Genomic DNA, 27,678 nt, shown 5'->3' with positions numbered 1-27,678 from the left:
ACAACAAGAGCAGCACAACATTAGGGGCGGCTACACAATTAACTTTTAACACCCACACAGCCTAAATTAAACACTCTGTGTTACTAAATGTAGGTGTCCTCGGTAGCACTGCCTCCCTGATTGTCGCCATCGGCTGCATAAAAAAACAAATTCAGAGGCATCGGGGCGCAGGCAGTGGATTCCCAAGACCTCAAACTAATCCCCCAGCATCCTCGGGGTCACAAAAGAGAGAGGTTTTAATTGGGGAGATTTTCTCCTTGATCTTGAATATTTCATTGTGTCCTGTGTTTATGTCAGTGCTTGGCACGTGGCCTGTGGCAGAGAGGCTGAACGAGACGACTAAATGGGAGTGAAAGCCTTCTGGGCTTGAATCTGGATAATGTTTTCAGAGGATCTCCTTTAAGCATCAGAGTAAAGATGCTTCAAAGGAAGAGACCCTCCCTTGATGTTTCATAAACAATGATATCATATTTTACAGCGCATAAAATAAAACCTCCCTTGTTCTTTAGGACATATATTTTCAATTAATACATTCTACTGTTATTACAGTACACTCCTTTTGCTTCATTCTGACATACATTTCATTTCTTCCTGCCTAATTTTCTCACATTTTCCAGCAGCTATCCCCACAGGGATCATTAAATATTGATCCAATATTAAACGCTAACGAAGGCTGCACACTTGCAGTAGTCGTACTGTACTGCATGCTGTTTAATCCTACAGTGCAGCCACGTTTTGTTCTGGATCCAAATATAGTCCTCCATAACATCAGCTGAGCTCTGGTAGGTGATGGGGTGGGCCTTACCTTCGTGGCTGCATCCACAGCAGCTTCGAGCTTCAGCAGCTCAGCAACAACCTCCACGTGCCCCTCCTTGGAGGCTAGATGGAGCGCGTTCAGACCATTCTGAGAAAGAAACACATTTAGTGGAGTTGCTGTGCCTCGTGCACTAGGATATACGATGAGATAAATGTTTAACTGAGCTTAATGGAAGGGTTAAGATCGTAAAACATTCCATATGGAGGATGATCCGGCTTGTTCAGTCAGACATGAGCCCTTGAGCGCTCAATTTGAAATTTGCAGCAGTGCGGTGTAAGCATGTTTATGTGTATGGAGAAAAATAACTTGACATTCTACTTTAACCCAAACAGAACATTTTAGTTTCAGTCTCAGAAAACATACCTGATTGCAGATGTTAATCTCAACCCCAGACTTGAGGTAGTCAAGGACCTTTTCAAGGTTCCCTGCCCGGGCAGCTCGCAGGTAACTGGCATTACTGTCAGACTAGAGAAGAGAAGAGCGAAAGAGAGAAAACAGACAGACAAGAGAGAGAGAGGGAGAGAGAGAGAGAGAAGAGGTGAGTATGTCATGTCAGACTCTCGCCACAGGCTTACCTGCATCGAATTAGGCACACGGGAGAACAAAAGCACATACAAATGGCAAAATGTTACTGTACCAGGTAGAACTCGGTCATAATTTCTTAGACATCCAAAAACATCTTAAAATGGGAAAAAACAAAGCCAATATCCACACACAGAGAAGGTCCATTGTTCCATTAAAATCAATATAGTGAAGTCCACTGGTGTCTCAAATCATGAAAATGCTAAAACGCAAACATCACAAAAAGTAAATCCACGAGAAAGCCGACAGAGACGCAACATCCCGACAATCATCGTCACCCTCCGTCACCCATCAGATCCCACATCGGACTGCTATTCCAGCTTTGTTAAATCCAAATGTCTCTGATTCCCAAAGGTAGGAAGTTCAGCAACCGGGTGGTCCTTCCAGCTGCCACAGAGACCTCCCTTCCACAGAGGTCTCTTCTGAACCCACCAGTAAAGCAGTTGTGAGCCTATATGTCGCTGTGCTACGAGAGGCAGAGCATTCTCTATTCTGCTTGGCTGTCCTTTATTTCACTACAGAAATAGGGCTTTGCACACCAAAATAAAATGATGAGGCAAGCATGTTTTTGCCCCCATAATAAACGTGATGTGCACGTGTGTGCGTGTGTGTGTGTGTGTGTGTGTGTGAGGAAGAGAAAGGGAGGGGGAGACATGGAAAGAAGGATGAGAGCAGACAAAGAGCAAGAAGAAGACAGAAGAGAGAGAGGTCGTGTTTCTTTTCCGCGTTCCTGTTAGCTCCCAGGACACCGGCTTTGACGTTAAATGACACACAGCAAACTCTGCACATTTTGCGTCCCTTCTTCGCAGCAGCCTCGCAAAGAGCATTTTGTAAAACTCAGCAGTGGAGCTGCTGAGAGCAGGAGCGAGAGAAGCCGAGATACGCTGCTTCACAACAGAGGCTCAAAACCCAAATTCCCCTGAATTATCAAAAGCCCAGACCTGCTAAATTTAGCCTTGTGTCCAGAGACACTTAGGATAAACTCAGCAGGGCCAAACGGTACGAGCCGTTATCCAACATTGTACTCTCCGCCTCCCCCCTCCGCCGCGCTTTTCCAGAAATAACTCTGACGAACATAGAGGGATCTGACCCAAAGCCAAAATGTTAGCGAACAAGACATCCAGCACCAGATTGTTCCACTGATAGCCAGCGCAAAACTGTAAGAGGAAAATATTTGTGTTTGTGTTCTCGTGTGGACATAAACACAATAATGGCAGTTATAGCAGTGTTACTGGAAACAGAGTAATTTCCTGCTTGCAAGAGACCGTTAAGCTAAAGATCACAGCACACAACATCTAGAAACGTCTTCTTCCTTTTTCCACAGCCCCAACCCCCAGAGAACCGCTTGATAGCACTGACCCACTGATGATAGTTCTGCTCCTGTGGCCTTGAGAAAAGTCACGATACAAAAGACTGTGTCACTGAACCAGCACAAACATGAGCCATGGTTCAAAAACAATTATACAACCACCATCTTTAAGAGATGCATGCAAGAAGTAACATTAAGAAACTGTAAAAATCATAAAGCTTAAGATTATTCATTAAGACTGCAGGCAATCATGTGAAAGCAGCCGCTGGAAGAAAAAAAATCATTAATATTGGCACAGCTGCACTGTACAGTGAAATAGGCCACTGACTGTAAAAACTCATAAACAGCCAATGCAGTGGCCTGGATCTCCTGTTGCCTAACTACAAAATGCTTCAGAGACAGTGTGGATATGCAAATTAACTGTCTCAGCTTCAGAACTCCAAAAACTAATAAAAAAAGGTACAATTCAAAAACACAAGAACTAACAAAGACCACACTCGACACTCCCAGACGGAGGTCTTCTACTTGTGAGTCATGGACACCAAGAATCAGCGTCCTTCATGACGACCTGTTCAACACTTTGGCTCCCATCCAGTCTGAACCCAGCCGGCAGCTCTCTGTCATCACAGTGTCACACCTCAGCTCCGACACCCAAGTCAACCCCCTTGCACTTCCCCTACGATAACTGCACGTTAAAGCTACACCTCCACCGATATCAGCATGATTCATAGTGGCTGTCATTTACAAGTCGAATGAAAACAGCGTCTTTGTGATGGGAAAACATGTGAGGAAGAAGGGAAACTTAGCTGGGCAAGAAAACTTCATACTCTTCCTTTAATGTTTGTTCTGTACTTTCCATCTTTTTCTTCTTCTTCTCCTTACATTGACTTTTTCTGGTGTTTGATATTGACCATAAAAGCAGTTTTTCAAAAGAAGTTGCAAAGTCAGACTAAAAAAAAAAACTTTCTAAAAGTCCAATCATATGATTATTTATTATTTATCATTTATGGATTTTCACATATTTCACTTTTAATCACAAGACTCTAACAGTGTTGCTGGATTTCTTTCTTTTATATCTGCATTTTATATTTTCATATTTACCTTTATTATTCATCTTAATTCATTTCTTTAGTATATTTTTTTGTGTTCATCTTATTGCGTCTTTAACCTCTCTGGTAGAGCACATGAGCCAACCTCTGCTATTTTTAAATGCGCACTATGAAGAAACTCACTCGACTTTCTGCAGCACTTTAACTGACTGAAAGCCACTTTATTCCAAACTCCGACCTCAAGACGATCAAGAGAATATCAGCGTCCGTCCCAGCATCATCATCAGTGATTCAAGTCAAACTCTCTCCACACAGTGAGAAACCAAATCTCGGTTAATTCTGCAACAATTCTGCACTCATGTCTAGCCTTTAAATGCAATGTTTTTTAAATGTGAGTTTTATTGCATCTTCCTGTACTCAGTTTACTTTCTTTTTAACTCACCTCTTAATTTCCCAGGTGTTGCAAATTAGCATCCCCAATAAACACTATGATACTTGCATCAGATAGCTGTTTTCAGTTTGTCAAATAAACCACACAGAAATAAAATGAATAGATAAATAAAATATCTGCAGCGTGTGTGTTTGTGCGTCTGCGTGTAAGTCTGCATTCTGGTGCATGAACCAACAGTTGTCCAGTTTCTTACATAACCGACATGTGTGTAGAATGCCTGTGTGACCCAGGACTCTCAGGCTTTGTTGAGTGTCACCAAATGCCTGATCGCTCTAAAACCTCTGACACTGAAATACGTGGCTCGCACTGCTGTGGACAGGCAGCGCGCACGACAAGCACTGAGTGATTTACACCGTCAAATATTACGTAACTCACATATGATATGTGATACTGTGGTCTTCTTTTAACGATTCAATGCTAATGTTTAATAGAACTGGCAGATGTGGTAGCACATATGACAACAATGAAATATTAACACAAATACATGATCTCACTCTAGAAATAGATGCAGTACATCTCTAAAAATATGGAGGTTTAAGAGCTTTTTGAAAGTTTGCATGTTTTTTTAACGGTTACCATTTTGCAGTAATCTTTTAAATATCACGCAGCGCTCGTTGCTTCTCCTTCTGCATCTGCCCATGCTTAAGTGCCAACAGATTTAGCAGTCTTCATCCATAAGTCACTATTCATTGCTCTCGCCAGTTTATCCCTTAATGCTCGCAGTGAAACCCAGTGACCAACATGTCCGACCCTCCATGCACATCCCATCTATGTCCAGCATGAGGGATCTTGAAGTCTTTGTGAATGAAGCATTACACAGGACGGGGCAAGAGATTAGTAAGAGAAATATCATTAAGCCTCCACAGATCAGAGGTTCAAAGAAAATGGGGCCATTAAAGACTAGGTTAAGCCTGAAGGAAAGCAATAATCTAATGTTAGATTGAAGGGAGAGGATGAGAGCGAGAGAGGGAGAGAGAGAGAGAGAGAAATCTGACACACAAGTGATAACCGGAAAAGCTGAGAATGATATTATTCCCAATTACAGTCTCACTAAGTCAAAAATATAGCTAATTTCTGGGTAAGTCGCTGTAAAAATGACAATAAACCATCTCAGTTCCAATTAAAAATGCCCCCTGGTCACTGCCTGGTGTCTGCAGATGCTGTTTAAAAGGGAGAGAAATAAAACCTGAAACACTACATAAGAGTGAAGACAGTTCTGCCAGTTAAAGGGCTGTAAAATGTAGGCTTGATCAGATTATCGCATCTCTGTTTCGTATTATCAGATAATTTGTGACATTTTAGACAAAAAAAGGAGAAAGTATGAATCAATTTGCTCTGTCTTTCATTTTTTGTTTAATTGGCAGTAGAAACACGAAGTCAAAGTTTGATGAAAAACAGTGCATGCAAAAAAACGCGAATTGATAAAGTATATTGATTTCCTGTAAACTTACTGCAAAATACAATGTAATACAAAGTGTATCTGTCATGATCTCAAATAGAGGATGGGCAGTCAGTGTGGAGATTCATAAGGTTTCGAGCTGCAGAGCATTTGTTTTCATTTCTGCTGAATCTGAACTTGGCACTTCTCCTCATGACATCAACGCTGAGATAGTCTAGATGGATAGAGGATATTTAGATGCATAAAGACTGATAACCCCCGGCGGCCAGACTGCGATGATGTCAGTTTGGCACTCTGCGCCGGGCATGTAACCAAACAACAAACTCATGCAGCATTTCGCACAGCATCCATGTATAAGGTGGCATATATCAGCGCATAAATGTCGTAAAGGGACAGTGTTCATGTAAAAGACATGCAGGCAAAAATACGCACACATGTGTAATGTAGACACATGTGTTGAGGTCATTGCTGTGGGCTCTGGATGAACTGAGTGAGCTTAGAGGAGGAGAGCCAGACCAGCAGCAGCTGTATTGTTTCACTTTATCCCCTTCTGTACTGACAGCACAAAACAGACAGAGCTCCACCAGCACAAAGCCAGGGGCATCCAGTGGCAGGCCACAACACCACCAACCACCACGTCCATTTCTCTCGAAACTGTCAAACCTCTCAAATCCCCCACCCTGCTTGGTCTGTCATAGTATCCTGATTTCACTCTTTCTCTCAAGGATAAATATAGCAATGCCATTGATGAATTAATGCCCCATTCCACTGTCAACAGGCTCATACCAGAAAATCATTATTAAAGCCTCATGAGGTATGGATGCAAATCATGTTATTGGCAAGACGATGAATCTATAACAGGAGTCTTTGCATTTAAGAGCCTCCTCACATTTCAAACGCACAAGATGTCCTATGTACAGTGCATCAACATCTGCTCCACCGTTCTCATGGCTGCAAATATCGTACGCCGATGTCTTCAGCATCGACATCACTCTAAAACATCCCTCTATTGTAGTAGCGTTGCTGATGGAAAGCACCACACATTTCAGGAAGCTCTGCAAAGAGGAGACAAGTAGTTCAATGGGTCATGCCTCCTAATGGCCACTTCGAGAAACGATTGTGAGAGACAGAAAGAGTCAGTAAATGAATGACTGACTGAATGAATGAGTAAGGCAGTAAATCGCTTCCTGGATTCATTAAATGTTTTATGCCTCAAAAAATTACAGTAAATAACTTCTCACAGCTTCCTCCATTGAAGGAAAACTTTACTGAGACAAAAGTAAAGCACCTTCTGTAATTCTACAATAGCTTTGTCTCTTGCATGAGTCAGTTCGACATTTCCTGCCTCGTTTTCTTTATTGGGCCACTTGGGGGCAGTAGAAACAAACAGTCACCACAACGTTGGTGTGGCGAACCTGTTAGCAAACAGTTGCTTTTTTACACATCCTGCAGCTGTAAAGGAACATTATCATTCATTTGCTGTTGTGTTTCCTTACAGCTGATGAATATAAGTCCAACAGTCATTCATCTTTTGGTTTTTTTTGGTCTCTACCCACTCAGGAAATATCTGACACTTAAGCTGCTAAATGCTTCATTATGCTCATCAGCGTGCGACTGGGTACTGTGTGGTTTTTAGAGCTTTTTTGCTACAAAAAAAACAAACAAACAAAAACAAAAACAGCTGCCTCCTGTGGCCTAAAATGACAATATGGGAGCAGCGAGAGAAACAGCTGCAGGATGGAGAGCTGGACAATGAACTGAAATTCACGAAAAAGCTACAGAAAGCTGCAGATTCAGGTGACAATTCCCTGTATGGGAACATTTTCATTTGATCCATTATTATTATAATCATCAATATATATTATATGTAATAGCTGCATCAAGAAACTGGTGGGTGAATTCTTTAAAGCACCATGATCAAGCCCGGCACACCACAACACATGCCCTGTTTCCATTTTTTAAAGGAATAATTCAACATTTTGGGAAATCCACGATTGCTGTCTTGTCAAGACTTAAATGACAAGATTGATACCACTGTCATGCTTGTGTGCTAAATATGAAGCAGGACCAAACTGATGGTCGGTTAGAATTTCTTTTAAACAAAAAGCATCCAACTTGCTAAATTATTTACACACAGCACTTCTGTATATAGACAGCAAGGACATACAGGTGCAATTAACTTTCTATATGCCAAACTGCCTGATGTGTGCTTAAAGACTCCTGCATGTCACTACCCTGCAGATAAATATGCACATTAAATCTGATTGCAGCAGATCAGCTTTCCATGTTCATACACACCCAAACACCCATGCAGTCAAAGTGATTGGTACAGGACAAGGTGCACCACTGAATTTACATCAACCTCTGACAGTCAGTAACCTCTCTTACATTTCTTTTCAGGATGATACCAAATCACAGCACCAATCAAAATTTAAGAGTAAATGAAACCGAAACAAATAAAATGTCAGTATAAATCCAAACGTTAGCACTACTCACTTGGGTAAGGAAGACAGCACCCTCTTCCACAGCCATGTTCACTCACTTCCCCTCTTTCTTTCTTTCTTTCTCCCCTCTTAGGGAAGAGGAGTGAAACCTGAGCTCAGAGTGGCCAGCCAGCCAAGCAGCCAAACAGCCAACCAGTCATCTATTCAGTCAGTCAGTCAGTCAGTCAGCTAGCTCTGTCCTTATCTTAACCTCACGGGCATCCATCCCACTCAGAGGAAAGAGCAAGGTGCCATTGGCTCAGGTAACAGAGTACAAAAAAAAAAAAAAAGAAAAAGAATCAAAGCACACCAACAAATGCAAGCACTGGAGGCAGCAGCTCCTTCCGCCGTCTGGTCGATACCCTGCGCATCAGATGGAAGGATGGTGGGAGGAAAGAAGATGAGAGGGGGTCTATCTAACTCTCGAGTGAGTAAACAAAGCGCTGAGCATCTTGCTGTCTTTCACGCTGCAGAAAGGACGCGGGCCAAATCCCCTCCGCTGCCTCTCGCCCTCCCTGTCCCCTCTCTATCTCCTCTTTTTTTTTTAAATGTGTCAACAAGGGTAAATCCCTCCCGCCTCACAGAAGCTTGCCCCTGCCCCAGAAAGCACCTTCGAGCGGGGAGGGCGCAGGAAGAGCACTCTGACTTACCATAATAGCTGAGGCTTCTCCCTCCCTCTCTGCCTCCTTCCTTTTCTTCCTCATTTTCATTTACTCTGAAGGGGGTGGGAGTGGGGGGGGGGGCGTGTCAGTGTGATCTTGATATCCAAGGTTGGGGAAGCAAGCAGGGAGAGGGGCCAAACTGAAAATAGCAGCTGAAACAAATACTTTAGCTAAAATGACTCAACTGTCAACCCGTCCCCCCCTCCTGTCTCTTGTTTTCCCACCCACTCTCCCTCTTTCCCTCCCACTCGTTCTCTCTGGCTCACTCTCCCCTGCCAGCATGCTTTTTATTGTCATCCTGCTTATCAGCTTTTTTCCCCTAACAAAGACCAGCGTGGGTGTGTGTGTATGTGTGTGTGTGTGTTGTGAGTGTCCAGGCTGGGGGTGCTCTACCTGGTTGCATAAATCAAACATGGGGGTCTCAATACACGGCAGCAAGCAGTAGTGGTCCTGTGTGTCTTCTTAAGGGGAGGGGGCGGTTTACGAGTCCAAAAACAGGAAAGAAGAAGAAGAACAATAACACCAGACCCTATTTTTGGGTGAGTGGACCAGTGCCCCCCCCCCCCCCCCCCCAGCAATCAATGGGGACACATTAACAGAGGATTAGGGGCTTTTCCTTGGTATTAGGGACACCCTCTGTCCTCCTACCTCTCACCCCTCAACAGACACGCCCCTCTGCAGTCAGCTGAGTGGGAGCTGGGGATGAGAAGCTCGCCCCCACTGATTCCTCCTCACAAATCCTGCTCACAGCTGAACCCCAGCACAGGATAGCAGCCAAGAATAATCACTGCTCTCCTGGAAAAAGCCTGGATCTGATCGCTATCTGTGTGAGCAGAAGGCAGTAGGCAGTTGAGGTGAAGCGTAACATGCAGCATAACTACCGCATCCATGTTAGATGTCTGATGTTGGGTTATTACACCTGTGGGTGGTAAGTGATCTGATCATCTTATCTTGGTGGACCACACACAACTCGGTAGTATACTTAAACCTTTTTACCCTTAGGGAAGCAAAGCTATTTTTCCATAATAGATCAACCTCTATTACTAGCGCTACTATTAGTCCAGTGGTCATAATTAATTGTGTAGCAAAGAAACAAAAAACATATTCCACTGCACAAAGTTCTGCTTATTTTTTCCTTATTTTAGTCCCATTATTGCCAAGAGATAGGTGAGAAGATTTATACTATAGAACACTGATTTCCGTTAAAAAATAATGTGGGTTTTTGTCTTGGCCACTCCACTTCCTGGAGTGTACCATCTGTGAGGTTGCCAGGCAAACGATGGACACTCCAGCGATAATTGCACCTGGCCAACCTCCTGAAAAGAAACAACATATAACATTTCAGTTAGTGAGCTTTAGCTTTCTGGTAAGTGGATTTTGTTACCTTTGGACAGAGCCTGCCTGTTTCCAGTCTTTAAGCTAAGCTAAGCTAAGTTGGTCTGTGAACTTCTGGTCTCTGGCATGAAAGTCAGGCACACAAAATGGCAAACGTGACTTCTACACCTTTCCTGCTGTACAAAACTGTTAATAAAAGCATAATTCCTTTTGATACTCTGCTAAATAGACAGATTTATTGTTTATGGAAAAGCCGCTCTCAACAGATGTGTAAACAACTGTGTGGTCAGTAACCTCCAGGATATGGAAAATCCCAGGGGCACGCTGCTATGTGGTCACTCTTTGCTTCTGCCTGCGGTATTTTCATAATAAATGATAAACACAGTCCATCAGTATCAAAGCCATAAGGTTTATTTATAGCAGGAATGCTGCTGTTCTGCCATTGCTGCCTGCAAGATCATACACACAAACGTACACATTCACACGGACAGAACAGACACATGCAGCCACCCATCTCTCAGCCACTGCTTTCACATTCTGTCACTATTCCAGAGGAATGGCACCACAGCATTATGGGTATTTTCCAGTGCTATCAACTTTCAGACAAGAGATAAAGAGAGTTATGGAGAGCAAGAGAGTGAGCGTCAGAGAAATAGAAAAGGTGAGAGAGACAGAGAGTGGTGTACGTGAGAGCAGGACTGTGATGATAACCGCATGACTGCAATACAGCGTTCATGTGATGCCGACCATGGGGTTCAGCTCATTACCGTCAACCCCACAATTTTTTTGATCTATTGATAGAAGAATGGGGTACATCTCATGTTATTCCATTGCACAATGCATTTGAGATCAGAACAAGTGTCCAGTCAGGTACACAGCTTCCGATTGGTCTACAGACTCAATCACAAAAAAAATAACTGTTTTCAGCTTGGAAACATGGATAAAAAATCACAGAAGGCATTCAGTGTTGGACTCATTATTATCAATTCATTTGACCAAGTCTGCAAAAACACATGACAGTTCAAGGCTGGATTACAAAGCTTCCAAAAGGGAAACTATCGCACTGGAGCCCACACAGGCTCGGCACAACGGTATCCTTCTGGGCCAAAAAACAAAAAACAAGTGTCTTTTATTTCCTCAAACAGTGATATTTACTTCAACTGCAGAGTGCAACGGGTCATTTTTTTTTAAAGTAGGCTTGTATAGAGTGCTGCAGGAATGACATGTGTTTGTACTAATTTCTGTGTTTTAGGACTCACTTCTGCAGCACTCTATTAGAGGCAGGCCTTTATTTATGATTCCTTCAGTACATGTGGTCATATTTTAGTATGAAGTAAGCTGCCAAACCGGATACATTGCTTTTTCAGTGCAGTAAGAGAAAAATCCATACCATCACAGCCCTATATGAGAGCTGACAGAGGGAGTGACAGATGCTCTGGACCAGAAGAGGCGAGTTGAACATGTGATTGGCGGATCACAGATCGGTTCACGCTAACACTGCAGTGAGCAGCCCTCCTCTGACACAGCAGCGTTACCATGGCTACTGGAGGAGGTTACAACTGAAGAGAAAGAGAGTCAAGCCTACTTATGGAAAATTATCACTTTTGACACAGTTGTGATTACACACACACACACACACACACACATACACACACACGCACAGAGCACCTCAGTCAAGTCATTCCTATGTTCGTGCCTGTCAACAATCTTGAACGCAGTATGGCTCAGTATTATCGGGGAAAATAATATTGCGGTTAGATGCTGAATGGATATTTTTCTTGTGGTGCCATTTTTGAGTTATTTTACGTTGTATTTATGTATTTATTTGCACAATTGAGTATTTGAGCACTGAAATTTTATCATTAGCAAGAAGAAAACAATCGAGGACAGAGAGGCGGTCGATATGCAGAAAATCTTCTACCACATTTTTGTGCACGAACATCACACCATATAGTAATAATATAGTAGTTCATTTTCTAGTTAACTAAATGTGCGCAAACATGCAGAGTACCAATGATAAATACAGTAATTACTGGGGAAAGTAGTTCTTTTCTCCAGTTCTGTATGCTACTATATGCTTGTGATATCCAAGCCTAGCAAAATAGATATGCTTCCATTTTAAAAGACTAAATGTATTTATGTAAAGTATAAATGGCTCAAGGATAATCCACTTGTCTTCCTGCTAGCTTTCCTTTCCTGGTTTCACAAACATACTGGACGAGCTCAGCCATCTCAGAGGGAAAACATCACACCATCCTCGTGCTGGGGAGTATCCTTAATATTTGTAGAGAACATACAACACACAACCAGACGGATATTTACTGCTCCTGCAGCACGGAGCTCGCTCAAGGGCACAGCCCACCTCTGTCACCTAGGACATGAAACCGCTATGGTGGAGGGGGGAGGAAGTGAGGGAGGGAACTTGAAAAGGGTAGAAAGGAGAGAAAGAGGAGGAGAGGAGGGAGGGAACATGAAAAGGAAAATAGGTGAACCCGCTGAACTAGAGCAACGAGTGAAAAAGACAACCTCAGACATCATCATGCACCACCACCGCCCAATTTGGCTAATGTATGTGTTCATCACATTCATTATCAAGCCAGTTTATTTAAAAAGTCCTACAATGTCTAAGATAAATATCTATTGAATTCATTTTAAAATCTTACAATGCTATTCTTTCATTTGTGTTGAGGCTGTTTAAGTCTTATCGCCATATGTAATCACACAGATCTACTATTGCCGCACACATGAAGTGCTCTGGTCTCTCTACTGTCCAGGACCAGGGGCAATAATGCTGACACTGATGTGGGGAGAACTTAAATGTCGCATTGGATTTCATCCAACTGACTCGTCAGCTGTGCAGGTGAAATCTACACACTAGTGCACCGTTCTGGATCAATAGCTGTCCCGCTAGAAAGTCACCCTAATACAGACTCCAGAAGAGCAAAGGTGAGCCAATGAAATAGACACAGGAGGAGGGGGAGAGGTAAAAGGAACGTGGAGGGGAATATATGGCTGAGAGGAGAAAAAGTCAGAAAGTGAAGAGGCGGAAGAGAGTGAGAGTAAAGTAATGGAAAGGCTCTACATACGAGAGATGAGAGTGAGAGACAGAAACAGAACGAAAGAGGAGGACACATGAGGAGGACAACAGGACAGACTGAGTTAGAAAACAGAGGGACAGGGCGTTAATGGCCAAACACTGACAAGAGACCAAAGAAAACTAAACAACATGCCAGAGTTTAGATAAATCTGGCACAAAGTCAGAGACATCAAACTCCTCCTCCTCTCCCCACTGCTCTTCCTCCTTTAGCCTCAGTTTGACCTGCAGCAGACTCTTTCAACAGTCAAACACTGGACTCTGGTGGACAGTCTCCTGCATGACAACCGTGTAAAATATCACCGGTCTCTCAGTGACATTTGTCCCTGACTGGTGTTTTCTTGCATCGTGGCACTCTGAGGTTTATATTATGTGATGGCTTTGGTATTTATGAAGCTCTTCTAGGATAAAAACCTCAAAACAGAGCTTGTAAAAAGGCTTTTAAATGTTTTGTTACACTCAAAGTCAATAAACTGCAACATGACTTGTGGCTAGATCACCTTGATTCTTTAGCTGATCTTTAAAATTGCATTAAATTTATTAAATCAACTATACCTGTACTTGCAGTGGCTACATCTGAATAAAGTGTTCAACTTCTGGGGTAACTTGGCTTCCATCCCATATTTTATTGTGTCTTTTAATGCTAGTTTAATGACCTTCTCCTTTTACCTTCTTTATCTTGATCTTTTATTTGTAGTTTTCCACATTTTAGTGTTTCTCTGAATGCTTTTGCCTGAGCTTTTATCGCCATGTGTACAAACAAAGTAAACTGTTCTCAATGGAAGACCCTGTGTAAATAAAGGTTGAATGAATGAATGCAAAAGATACATCAGCCATTATATAATACAGAAGAGATAGTTATACATATTCTTGTTGTACGTTGATACGTATGTTAAGTTGCTACGATGAACTAGCAAAAGCAATCCATACCCAGCAGTTGCATACCCAGCAGATGCAGAAAACATTTTCATTTATGTGGAGTCACATTTCTGTCCACCTTGCTATGTCTCCTTTGAGCTCTGTTTTGGTCTTCACCAACTTGCGAGGGATATATCTTGTGTGCAGACCGTAAAACCAAAACAATGAGCTGAAAGATGCTAGGAAGCTCTTCAGAGTGCACAGGTGGGTGGAGATTTCTTGGTGGGTTCTTCACTACAAGCGACCTGTTTTACATTGCATATAGTCCTTTGGATCATAGTTATCAACAATCAATCAAATCAGTACACAACACAGACAAAGAGTCACATGAGCTGAAGCACAACGTCTAGTAGTTATTACCCATAAATATGTATTTTACCAAGCAGACCTCCAGGTTCCAAATGCCTTTGTATCATTTCAGTATCCATTTGAATTCCCATGGCTCAGAGGTGAAGCCATCTCACAGTAATGACTAAAGAGAAGTCCATAAACCATCTTAAAACACCTTTTGTGTCAAAAAGGCAGTTCTCTTTTCTTATGAGTGACTTTCCAATCTTTGTGATACAGTAATGACGCATAAAAATTCAAATGACTAAGCAGTAGATGGACTGAAATGACTATTCCCAATAATAAGAGTCAATCTTGTGTGAACAGTGGGTAGCATACGCGAGCTGTGGGAGCTGCAGCTGGGATGAGTTGTACTGCAAGTGTGTATGTGGTTATATGGAAGAGAGAAAGAGGTCCATGTGACACATAAATTTATGAATTCCAATGAGTGTGTGGGAAAAATGTGACAAAGAAAGAGGTCAGTCTATTGAGAAGACATCAGAACTAAGACAAAGGCTTGCAGAACAAAAAAGTTAATATCACTAAGTTTTAATCACAAACCTCAGCAAAGCCTCCTTCTTCCCCCTCTTCACACTTTTATGGAGCTAACACTCAAAATAGACCAAGAAATGGAATACATACGTATATGTTCGATCAAAGACAAAAAGAAAAAGCATTGTGTGAGCAGATTACAGCCACATGCTCCTCTGGTTGCGCAGCATACATGGATTGATGCTGTAATGCAGATACAATGGCAAATGACAGATATGGACACACTACCTCTCTTTGCACACACAGATATAGCACAGGCACGAGGACAGGAACATGGATCAATTCTTTCCTGTCATTTCTTTCTCTCCTCTGTTTCCTGTGGTGTCATAAAACTTGAGCAGCCTGAACTGACATGGCATAATTAATCTAATCACAAGATGGACTTATCCATCAGTTTGTAAGGGGGGCTGTGCCAGTTTAAGATGTAGAGTATCTGTTACCAGGATGTTAGATCTGCCAATGATCCAGAGGAGGAGGAAGAACAAGGACATGCAGCTTGATACAAGAAAGTACTTCATTTCTTCCGCTACATTCCTGTAACTATGTGCCGTTTTAGTAATGGAGGAGACAAGAGAAATGGCTCTCGGAGTCTCTTTCAAAACAGTATGCAAAGGTTCATGATTAAGCCACTTCATCAACTGCAGACATCCATTACTGATCGTCACTCCATTCCTCCTCTCAACTTGTTCAGAATAATTTCTGGTGGAAAAGAAGTGGGAGTGATGGAGGGACAGATGTGAAAAAAAGCTTTGATGATCCCCTTCCTTCCTCTCCATCCTCACTCTTTTCGGTCCTTTTCGCTTCCACCTCCTTCCTCTACCTCTCTCGCCATCAAATCTTTACCAATTTCCCTGTCTCTTCTTCCTCCCATCCATCTTTCCACTGCCTCTACTTGTACTTTTCTAAAGGACCTGATGGCTTAGAATCCCAACAACACGCATCTACAAGTTACTGAGCTTATTCCAGCCTTCTACATGTTCTGTCTGTTCCACTGGCCTACCACCACAGCTGGGCTGCAATATGAGAAAGTGCTGAGAGACCAAATGTCCACCTGGCTCCTAAATTCTACAGGACATGGTTAAATATTTTAGGGTTCCACAATCAAGTCTGAAGGTGTCTCTTGTGGTGTTTTGCCAGTCTGTCTGTCCATTTCCCTTTCTAATGTCCTCTCTGTTAGCAATTTGTGTCAGTGACTTTTTTGAACCTACCTCAGTGCCTCTTTCTCTCTGTCTTCACCAGACTCTTCAAGAACCAATAGGCTAATAAGCACAACTAGATAACTTTGGTCAGTAAATGGTAGAAAAGTAGATTACATTTTTGTGCTTGTATGTGTATGGATCTGCTGAAGATACACTGTAGGTGTGTGAGTGTTCGTGACTGTGTACAGTGTGTGTGTGTGTGTGTGTGTGTGCGTGTGTGTGTGTGTGTGTGTGTGTGTGCTGAGACTCCTACAGCAGACTGAGAGGCTCTCCTCCAGACTTTATGGAGAGGAAAAAGCCACGTCTAAAAGCTTCTTGTCCACATTATCGCTTCTCGCAGAACCACTGTGGAGGAGAAATACATTTAGCTTAGTGCTCCAGCAGAACACCTCCTCTGTGTGAGGAGTGACCACCAATTCATTTGTATGTAAAAAGTTATACTATCACCAGTGACAAGGAGAGAAAAAGATCATTCTCTAGTCTTGTTTGCATTCACCTTTAACATCTTTAGTTTTCTAAAACTTCCGACAATCAGCTTTTTTAACATCAGAATGGAAAATGAGATCCACATTTGCTCAAGATGCCTTTAAATTGAGTCAAGACGTCATATACTGTAAACACACACCTTTGTGCCAGTCAAAAACTATGTTGTAATCTTCCAGCTGAAGATTTCCCACAGCAAAGAGCCAAAAGCACAAAACCAGACATTCATTTTCAAATACAGCCTCTGAGTGAAACAGAACAAAATCTGCTGTAAATGTCATTTCTGTGGCTCCCGGCGTAGCATTTTGATAGCTCATAAAGCTCTCCATAAAACAGAGAGAGATCTGTTATTTTGGCCTGTCGAGCAGGGCTGAGTGAAGTGCAGAGCGCTCTAACTGTTTTCGCCTGATCTTTGGCAGGCAGAGAGCACCAGACGAGAGCAGACCATGAGCCATCTGTCCCCCCTGAACCCCCCTCCGTACCGACGCAGCACGCACGCACACACACACACACACACACGCATGCAGGCAAACCTGCAAACAAGGACCCGAACTGAACATACACACGCACACGCATGGCTCAGTAAACATGTTAAAATTAGGGGACAATACTCTAATCCTCCATGATCACCCTCTGACATGAGGCCAAGCGAACCAAATGCTCCATCCAGACATGGAGGATGTCTGCGGGAGGAGGAGAGGGAGATGAAAGAGGAGAAAAGAGTGAAATATTGTGAGGAAGTCTGAGAGTGAAAGGGGATTTACATTTATCCGACGTCCAACATGCTCACCAATACAACTGCTGATCTGTCATTTATGCTTCTTAAATCCGAGGTTACTACACATTATAGCCTCCTTTGCTGGAGTAATGGTCTTCAGGTCCTGGCGTTTCTGCTTGGCAAACGGAAGGTTATTAGATGCTGAAACAGCCAGCTGCCCCTCAGGCAAGACAAAGTAATAGGCTGTTGAATGGGGAGGCCCAAATCCATAATAGCAGCACTCCCCAAACATGGCAACAAGACAGGCACTGTGGGTGTTGAGAGTAAAGAAATTCATCTGCGTTTTGTTGCTAAGAATTTTTGCTGCATTTTGAGATGTAGCTCAGATTTTTAAGGCGTGAAATGGAATTTAATTTTGTTGGAAAGCAGCAAAAGCTCTGCCATGTTAGGCCCCTTATGGCAATAAGGATGCCACGACCAAACCACAACATCAATCCCTGAGGTCGCGAGAGTTCAAGGGGTCAACTGGGTCAAGCGTGGCCTGAAGAAGGATTTCAATATATTTAAGGGGACAGAGCTGTGGAATGGCCATTCATTCTGTCTGCTTGGAGTGAGTCGTTTAGATTAATAACACCAGCAGATGTCAGTGCAACAATCCTGGTTCCTACACATGAGCTGGAATGAGAGTCATATCATGTGACTTTCTAAAAGGAAAAAAAAAAGGAAAACAGAAAAATAAAAAGCCCCTCTGTTGCTTATCTCTCTTTCTAAAGCAGGCTATGCTTACGAGCAGCGTCTCTCTAACAATTGTGCTGTGTTTAGCACAGGACATGGGACACGGAAATCGATAGAGGGAGGGGTACAGGACGATCCAGAGTGTCTCCCTCGCTCTTCTCCTCTCTGGGTTAATTTCGATCAGCTGTTTTCTTACTGCGGGACACTGCAACATGAATCTGATCCACTGGTAAACAGTAATACAGCAACATAGACGTGGTTTTACACTGCTGGGCTCAGGATGCACGGCAGCTCACGCAGATCACACAACACAAGGACGGGTACTTTGCAAAACAGCTTGAGCATCATGCAAGTCAACATTTGCTGGTTCCCCTACCTTACCCTGCATGCTGCACGTAGGTGTAAATACAGCAGTTTATTTAGTGCATACAAGCTGTTCAGCAGAACTAAAGGTGCAGCTGATGGTTAGTAGGACTGTTTAAAGTGGAAGCTATGGATCAGTTACTCTGATGCTGAACAGCTCACAGCACAGTGCAATAATTATAAATAAAAATGCCACTATTTTAATGAAACTTGCAGGAAAAGTCATCACAAAGAGCAGTTAATGACCAACAACAAGTCTTCACTGAAGTTCAAATGATCTAAAGATCATTATACCGGCTGCACAATAACCATCCAAAATCTAGCTTTGGTTCAATATAATGACAAACTAGTGCACTGGTCAAACGTTGGTCTCTCAGTGCACTAAAATGTGTTGTGATTCAGTGTGGTCTATAAATGAATGCTGCAACATTATGGGATATATACAATGCTTGTGTGTTTTCATGCTGAGAGTTGCATGACGAGATTGATACCGCTGTTCTGTCTGTCCGTAAATGTCAAGCTACTGCTAGCAGCTGGTTAGCTTAGCTTAGCTCTGAAAACAGAGGGGCACAGGATAGCCAGACTCTGTCCCGAGGTGGAAAAATCCACTTACCAGCACCTCTAAAGCTCATTAATTAGTACATTTTATCTTGTTTGTTCAATCTGTAACAGTGTGAGTGTAAAAATGACACACGGTTTTTACTAGGGCTTACGTGCCAGAGTATTTCTTGGCTGGGCGCAGGCAATTAGTAAAGACTCAGTATTGAACTATTCCTTTATTGCATTAGATACACGTATCCAAAAGTCAACCATCTGGGTGAGGACGTGATGATATACTGCGGTTTGCACATTACCGCGTAACTGTCAGAGAAGGTAAAAGGCAACAACCAGTGAACGACTGCTGGCAGTTGGGACTGTCCTGCATGGCAGACAGTTTTTATCGTGGGTGGCAGCACTTTTACTTTAGACCAGCATTAGTCCTCTAGCACTAAAAATCTGTGACTGACATCCTCATGAGCCTCCCCCCCCCCCCCCTGTATGAGGGTGTGTTGGTTGACCCTCTATGACCCCCCGTGTCCATCCATCCATCACACACAGCCGGAGCTGACTGCTCATCAAGGCTGCAGCCACGTGTGCTCTCACACACACCTCAAAAAACAACACGTATACATACAGTAAGCAGTCTTGAACACGTATTTTGTGCAGTGCAATACATTAAGTGTGCAAAGCAGCCTAGGTGCACACACGCACGCACACACACACACACACACACACACTCATTTTGCCTACTGTGGTACATATACATGCCCCAGCAGGTAGCGTCAAGGTCGCAGCTGAGCAGGGAGACTAATGACCTATAATAAGACACAACCTTGACTGATGGTACAGTCAGTTAGCTTGGCTATAGCAGCCAACAGAGCAGCACACACACATAAACAGACACACACACGCAGAAACATTGTTCTGCTCTCTTCACTGAGACAGACTCTGATCTTCTTTACTTCATTTTACGTTGGTTTTTTTTAGCAGTCTTGTCTTATCTCTCCTCTTTGTAACAATGTTTGTTGTCTTTTGTTCTCAACTCAACTTCTCAACTGAGTTGTCAAGAGAATGTAAATGTTTAATGAATCTGAGAAACATTCTGAGGATTTTCTGTTTACATAAGTGATTGAAATACTTTCAGTTCGTGAGACGTTTGCAACACATTTCTCACATGTTGGTTACTTTGTGGTGAAAATGCCTTTGACATGCATGTATGGTCCCTCAGTACAGTAAGGAAAGACATATAATAGCAATGACAGAGATATTCAGGTCAGCTTGACCATGTTAAGGTATGTGCGTGCTTTAGGACACAATGAGGCTATGACGGTGTCAACAACTCAAATGAAGTCACGTTTGTTTAGCCTCCGCCCCCTTCACTGAGCTCACCTTGAAGTGTCTCCTCTTTGTAACATTAACATGTAATCTACACACACACACACACAAACACACTCACAAAGGTGTAGCTACAGTAGAAATATACATACATGGAGGAAACACACACACACTCTGGATATTTACACACATATCTATCCCCTCCACCCATTCAATCAGCCATTTGCACCATAATCCCTCACTACACCACTTGTAAAATGTCCTGTGCCTGACTCATAACATTACTGGCATCATGGTGACATTGAAAATATCTCAATTATGCTAACACATCATAATATGATATAGGAGACTCCACATTTTATTCAGTTGACTGTCACCAAACAAACTGATCAAGGGCTTTAAATCCGTCATAAACTGATAACTTTAATGATGAATATCCATAAATTCTAAAAGGTGAAGACTTAAATGATACAAAAGTCATGGTGACCCTGTGGGAGGAAGAACAAGCACAGCCTTTTCTGTTGCTGTCTGCTCTGTGTCATTTCTGCTTAGTTCCAACGCTTCGTCTAATTGGTCACTTCAGCAACTTGTGTGTCCATGTTTTTTCTCGAACGGCTGGAGCGGCCATTTGGCTGTCGGGGGGGAAGGTCCCAGAAAAGTTAAAAGCGCGCTGTGGGTGTCAAGATGGCTGACACACAGCTGACAGTATACCAGTCAGCAACACACACACACACGAATACACACAAATACACGTGCACAAACACTCACACACACAGTGACAGCAACCTAGTCAGCAGCAACACTAGCAACAACCTGACTCATATTGCTGCGTCCCGGCGCATCAGATCAAGGCCTCGTGCTGACAGAGAGCAAAGTGTGCGATCAGACAGAGCTTCATGCAGACAGAGAGGACGATGAAGTGTCGACTTTAAAATACTGTGGTACATCAACCTGCAGCGTCAAAACTAATGACAACTTTCATTACTGATAAATGAATCTTCAGATTCTTTGATTCTTCCAAGCAACAAGGGACACACCTCCAACTTTTTCTCTCCAAATACAAATACCTAAAGTCAGCGTTTTTCCTTATCCGGTTAACGTGTCTGGATACAGATTGCATTTTCATCACAGGTGTAAATGGGGACTATATCATATGTGGACCAGTCACATCTGGCTGATACCTGATCTGCATAATAAGACCAGTATCGGTGTGCATCAGTGAGACCCGAGAAGCTTTGAGAGGCTGGAACCAGCCAATGTTTGGCATTTCTGCTTAATAACTGACTTCTACAATTAATCACTCTTCACAATCATTGGTGATTAATTTTCAGCCAAAGGACTAATCAGTGAGTTAATTAACGCTTCAGCTCAAGTTGTGTTTCACATCACAACTTCACCACCAAAATAACAGATTTTATATCTGCTGTAGTCTAGAGTCCAGTCCATTTTTGTTCTAAATAATGACAAAATGAAACAAACAGACTGTCAGCAGTGTTCTTGCAGCTATTCATATTATTACTCATTTCCCTTCAGGTAGGAAACAGCTGGGTGGGATCATAATACTGCTAGAGATTTGTGGCGAAAGGCAGATGAGACGGATCACAGATACAGTAGAAGGTGGGGTGTCTCTTCATTTAAAACTGTTCTCAAAACAGCCAGAAAGAAAAACTCCAAAATATCCAGTGTGAGATTGTCAGCATGGCGATGCACAGCAGAGAGCTGACCAGAAGCTGCTGTAGGTCTTTTCTATTTTCAACATGATGGGTGTTTGTGTACCAAACAGAGGGGAAGAGGAAGACGATAGGATGATGCTGAAGATATTATGCGAGCTCCCCGTTCAGTGATTAATCACATGAGGATGAGAGAAATAACCATGACTCAGTTACGTCTGGGAGAGCAGGCTCATGTGTTAGTAATGAAATGACTGCGTGAGGTGAAAGCTGAAACAGCAAAGATTAAGTTTCACCATCATCATCATCAGAATGATAACAGTCACCATCCCTGCTTTATGTTTAACATTAGCAGCGTTTCAGTGGTGACACATCCCTCTTTATTCCAGTGACAGGAAATACAGGACACAGGACAGATTTCCAAACACTGTTTTTCATTATCGATAAGTTTACCAGTTATTTTGTTTATTAATTGATCAGTGGTTTGGTCTATGAAATGTCTGTCAAAAATGTCCCAAAGCCAAAAGGAACTCATTTAGATTGATTGCTTTGTCTGACCAATAGAAACAAATACATTCAGCCAGCTATCACATAGAATTAAAATAATCAGCAAATTTGTGTGGCTAGAACCAGTGGATCTTTTGGAATTTTTGCAATTATCAAAATTGTAGCCGATTAATTGCCTTGTAATCATCTAAACAATTAACTGACTAGTCATTTCAGCTTTATTAATAGCTTCTACTTAATAGGCAGTGCAGAATACAAATCACAGTTTCCTATAAAGACCAGTGTAACATCCAACCAACTGTTCAAAATCCAAAGACGTTCAGTTTATAATGTTATTTAGCAGCAAATCCTCACAACTGACCAACTGAAAATTGGTATTTTTGCTTGAAAAATTACTTAAACTAATCTATTATCACAATAGTTACATTTTCTGCTGATTGACTATTAATCCATCACTTGTTTCAGCTCTATTTCCCTTATTATACTGTAGTTTTCTTCTTCCTGCTTCCCCATTTTTACACATCTTGTCCAGAGCTTAAACTTGCTTTTGGTTTCACCTACTCCTCTCCTCTCCTCTCCTCTCCTCTCCTCTCCTCTCCTCTCCTCTCCTCTCCTCTCCTCTCCTCCTGTGTTTTTGCCCTCACTATACAGTGCTAGTGATGGATTTCTGGCAGGAGCAGTGGGCTCGGAGGGCACCTCGAGCCAGAGCACAGCATCAATCCTGAATACCTGTTCTGCCCTGGGGGTAAACTCGTAACACAACATGTACAGACAATGCCCCTCTTAGCATCAATCCATTACTGTAATAAAATGTTTTTTAGGCCTGTATGCAAAAAAAACTTCAGTACAAAGAAAGATGATACTTTTGATGTGAACCCACAGTGATTAGTGCCCTTAATATTATTTTGTTGTGCTATATAATAACCTTTCTAATTATAGTATCAACAGTAGACAGAAACAGGTCACATAAAAATACGAAAATGACTGTTTACCTTAATTTACCGGCCTAATGAAAACTTACAAGTAATCATTAATGACAACATGATGACAGTAATTAAAACTATGATGGTTTGGATCAGAGGGCAGAACAGAGTTGCAATTCTCTGCTAACAACTCCAGACAAAGGATTTATTTTCCTTCTCTGGTTGCTGTCAGGATGAACCAGGATGTGGATAAGAGTAGAAAAGAGAGAGACAGAGTAAAAAAAAACATTTAAAAGAATAAAAATCTCAGCAGGCTATGGGTTTAAAATTGAGGACATCTGGGGAGGAGCACAAATACACCTAGGCACGATATAAATCACCACTTTGCTCTATCCCCAGCCTCATCCTTGAATTTCAGAGTGTCGAATCTGACAGTGCGATTCTGTCAAACCACAACAGGAATCCTCCCTGACCTTTCTAAATGCGCCACACAATAAGTTTACAGTAAAGCTGAGTTGTTTTATTATTATTCAGAATTTTCTCAGTATGGGCAGTCTTCGTGGGGATGATAAAACACACTTCCCTCCCACAATATGCTGTGACTGTTCACTGATAACACAGTCCAAACATGTTTGGCAAAGCTGCTGTGAATAATTCAGTATCAAACGTTAAGTAGACAGAACACGTTGCTTCTATTCTGGCAGTCCCCACGACTGTTAATAAAAACATAAGAAATGCAGCCAAATACTACTCTGGTGTGTGTGTGTGTGTGTGTGTGTGTGTCTGTGTATGATGTTCTACTGTCTAAAGGTCTATTCTTCCAGTGATCTGACACATAACAGGCTGAGTAAAAGAATACCAATCCCACCTTGGAGCTACAATCAACCTTTCCCCATCAGCCGGCATTATGCTGGATTACTGCGCTCTGCAGGCTCGCTTTAAAGATGTTCACTTCTAGCCAGCAGATGACAAAAGCGATCATTTCACTGCTTGTTTTACCTCCCACTATACTGCACAGTACACCCAAGGCCACACACATGAACGCACACACAAACACACACAGTGAAAATACTGAATTTCCATGCCAATATTACACTGCAATAAAGACTGCAACCTTTTCACACTAAATTACCTCCTTTAAGGTGCAGTGGAGTCTTTCCCTGAGGGACAAAATACAGTCTATGTGTTGTGACAAAGTGGTATTAAGAGCCCACATTGTAGCTGAGTCTATTAGCTGGACATTGCAGGAGGGTTATTGTGCTTCAGAGGGTAATAATGCACATTTCTGGAAAGAAAAAATGCGGCAGAACCAGAACAACTGCATCCTTTATAAAGAAAAAAACAGCAAAAGGGTGGAGGTGTGGCTGGAAGGATGGATGCAGCTAAAAGAATTCAACACACTCAGGTTGGAGCACGTTCAGACAGAAGGGTGCATCCATGTTTGGGAGTTGGTAGAGGAGGCCGGGGGTGGGGTGAATATTTTCTCTCTAATCATGAATCTGGGCGTTTTTCTGTTCCCGAGGGAGACGTGCAATCCCCCCCCCCACCCCCTGCTGCCACCCTCTCCTTCTGCTCTACCTCTCTCCGTCCTTCCCTCTCCCTCCCCCCATGCGAGAGAGCTAACTGTGAAGAGGTGTGATTACCATCGATCTGTCCTAACACAGCCCGTTTCCTCAGCTCCAGAGCCTCTGAGCTATGCAAGGCCAGGACCACACACTCCTGCCCTTGCCCAGGGACAGAGGCTTTTTCTGGGGGAGAGAATGTGAGAAGACTGGATCCAGAGCGTCTGACGGAGATAGCACCCATAAAATATGAGATGTGATATTACACAAATATCGACTTGGCGAGCGCTGCCAGTTAATCAAATTTGGGTTTTGCTGTTGTCTCTTCGAGTTAATCGCGCCAGGTGACAAAACTGATGACCGCTTGATTCTGGTTATCGCAGCATGCAATGGTGGAATGGCAGGTGGTTAAGTGGAGGACAGGGAGACAGCATTGTGGTGGAGGTGGGGGCGAGCAAAAGAAAGTAATTATCAAGCCGTACCGGCGTGAGTCCCAAGGGTCAACAGAGTGGTGTGTGTGTATGTGTGTGTGTGTGTGTGTGTGTGTGTGTGTGTGTGTGTGTGTGTGTGCAAGAGAGAGCAAGACAGCACCATTTCAATTGGATAAGCTTTATCTGTGAGTGTATGAGGAGCACCTGCCTTATATGCATAAATGCACACACACACACACACACACACACGCATATATGGCCGTGACACACCATTTGACGCGTTTAAGAGCCTGATGGAAGAGGTCTGGCATTGATGCACAGTAGGGGATTAATGAGTGTGATGTTGTCAGAGTGGGGGTGTTGTCTGTCTCTCTCTCCATCTCTCCTTCACACACACAACTGCTGCCTCAGTGAACAGTGAGTGGTGACTGACCTCAAGACAGCCAAGACAGAAGGAAAAAAAGCTGTAGGTAGGCTTTTAAAGCACAATTAGGCATTATAGTAAAAGAGCAGAGAGAGAGGGAGAGCTGCTCCTTCACTGTCATGTTTGATTGCACAGTAGACGTCTCCCCCCCTCCCGACGACTCCGGCATCGGCTGCGGTCCAGTTTTCTATTCTCGTCCCTCTTTTCTCTTACTCCCTGTTTTCAGAATGTCACCTTTTCCCCCCTCTCCTTTCTCCTCCACACCTGCTCCCCCTTGGCCTCTCGTTCCCTCCCTCTGTCCTTGCCTCATCAAGTCTCTGCTCCCTTATCTCCTCCTCTTTCCTTCTCTTCTGCCCACCCCGCCTTCCCCCAAACCATTCAGCTCTATAATCACATCATTAAGCAGCATCACTGTATCTGTAACTATGTGTGAATAATCTCACGGTGAACTGCGCTTACTGCACTGAACTCCTTTTCTGTCTCAGAGGTGCAGAGGTGAGTTGGTCTTGTTTAAATGAGGTGACTGATGGAGAGGTGGCCTACAGTTTGGCGTAACTTAGTGTTGCTTACACCACAGCAGCATACGAGGCGCTTCTTTCAGAAATCTGCTTACTGTCCTCTCATTTGGCTGCAATAAACGTGAACTATAATCCTGCATCCTCACAGGATATTTGATGGTACCAGTTCACATTTCCAAACATGCACTCCGTCCCTGCTGAGAGGACTTTTCGCCCTCTGTTACTAAGCAGGATTGGAGAATCGTGTCTCTGATGCCAAAAAAAATGACAACATAACAGCACAATTACACAACATGCACTGGGTGGTGAACATTTCCATGCATATTATATTCTCTGTGCCTGTGGCCTCAAGCGACAGTATATTGTTCCTGTGCTTACATTAGAGCTGCAACTAACAATTATTTCCATTACTGATTAATCTGCAGATTATTTCCTTGATTAATGACTAATGAATGTCCATAAAATCCCAACTGATGCTATCACACTGCTTGTTTTGTCCGACTAACACTCGAAAAACCCAAAACTATTTACTTTACAGTCACATAAGACAAAGAAAAGCAGCAAATACTCAAAACTGAGAAGCAAGTTTTATTTTTTAAATGAAAATTGAACATTTAAAGTTATTGATCCAAAAGCACAGGCTAACTGTTTGAGATTTTTCCGCATGCAAAATGATAGACATCAGAATTGACATGTGAAACCCTGGCCAGTGTTGAACATGTATCTCCATATTTGGAGATTTTCAGATATAATGAAGGATGAAATGCCCCTTTCCTACATCTCTGGCTAATATAACATTTGGCAAACCCATCGCATTAGCTGCATTTTTGTACGTAAGCCAGTAAAAAACTTTTCATTTGTGGCATTCTTCCATTTAAGCCAGAAATGAGCATGAGAAAATATATGAAATGTGAATTTTTCTATGCTATTTTGTGAAATGTGAAATCACATCCAGCAGTTCTACACGGGACAACGCATCAGAGAGAGCGAGAGGGGTGAAGAGGAGGGAGGGTGAACGAGGATTTGAAGAGCGGCAAGAAAGACGCCACTCACCTTCAAATGACCTTTAGGCTTATGATCATGCTCTCTCCTCACTTCCTGTCTCTCTAATTCTCTCCATTTCTTCTTATCTCTCGCTCTCTCCTTTCCTTCACACTCTTTCTCCATCTATTAGTCCTTATCTCTTCCTCTCTCATTCTACCTCAATCTCTCCTTTCCACTGCTTTTCCCGCCTGGCTCACACACACAGTCAGCATTTAGCCAGCGCCCATGTGACTGGAAAAAGGATGTAA

The 27,678-nt window shown here is 42.8% G+C and overlaps 1 protein-coding gene across 4 annotated transcripts in view; it reads right to left on the bottom strand.

The window, feature by feature from the left end:
- Window positions 1–27,678, bottom strand: part of LOC121613550 (ankyrin-3-like) — a 128,072-nt gene that overhangs the window by 62,221 nt on the left and 38,173 nt on the right. For all 4 annotated transcript variants that reach the window (XM_041946995.1, XM_041946997.1, XM_041946996.1 and 1 more), the window contains exons 2-3: window positions 1,181–1,282; window positions 806–904 (exon numbers count right to left, since the gene is read on the bottom strand). In XM_041946995.1, coding sequence (XP_041802929.1) covers window positions 806–904; window positions 1,181–1,282 — 201 coding nt within the window. The remainder of the gene's footprint in view (window positions 1–805; window positions 905–1,180; window positions 1,283–27,678) is intronic.

Source organism: Chelmon rostratus, chromosome 11, assembly GCF_017976325.1.
Source record: "Chelmon rostratus isolate fCheRos1 chromosome 11, fCheRos1.pri, whole genome shotgun sequence".
Classification (NCBI taxonomy): domain Eukaryota; kingdom Metazoa; phylum Chordata; class Actinopteri; order Chaetodontiformes; family Chaetodontidae; genus Chelmon; species Chelmon rostratus.
Note: the sequence above shows the minus strand (reverse complement) of the source record. Positions and strands in the feature narration are given on the sequence as shown.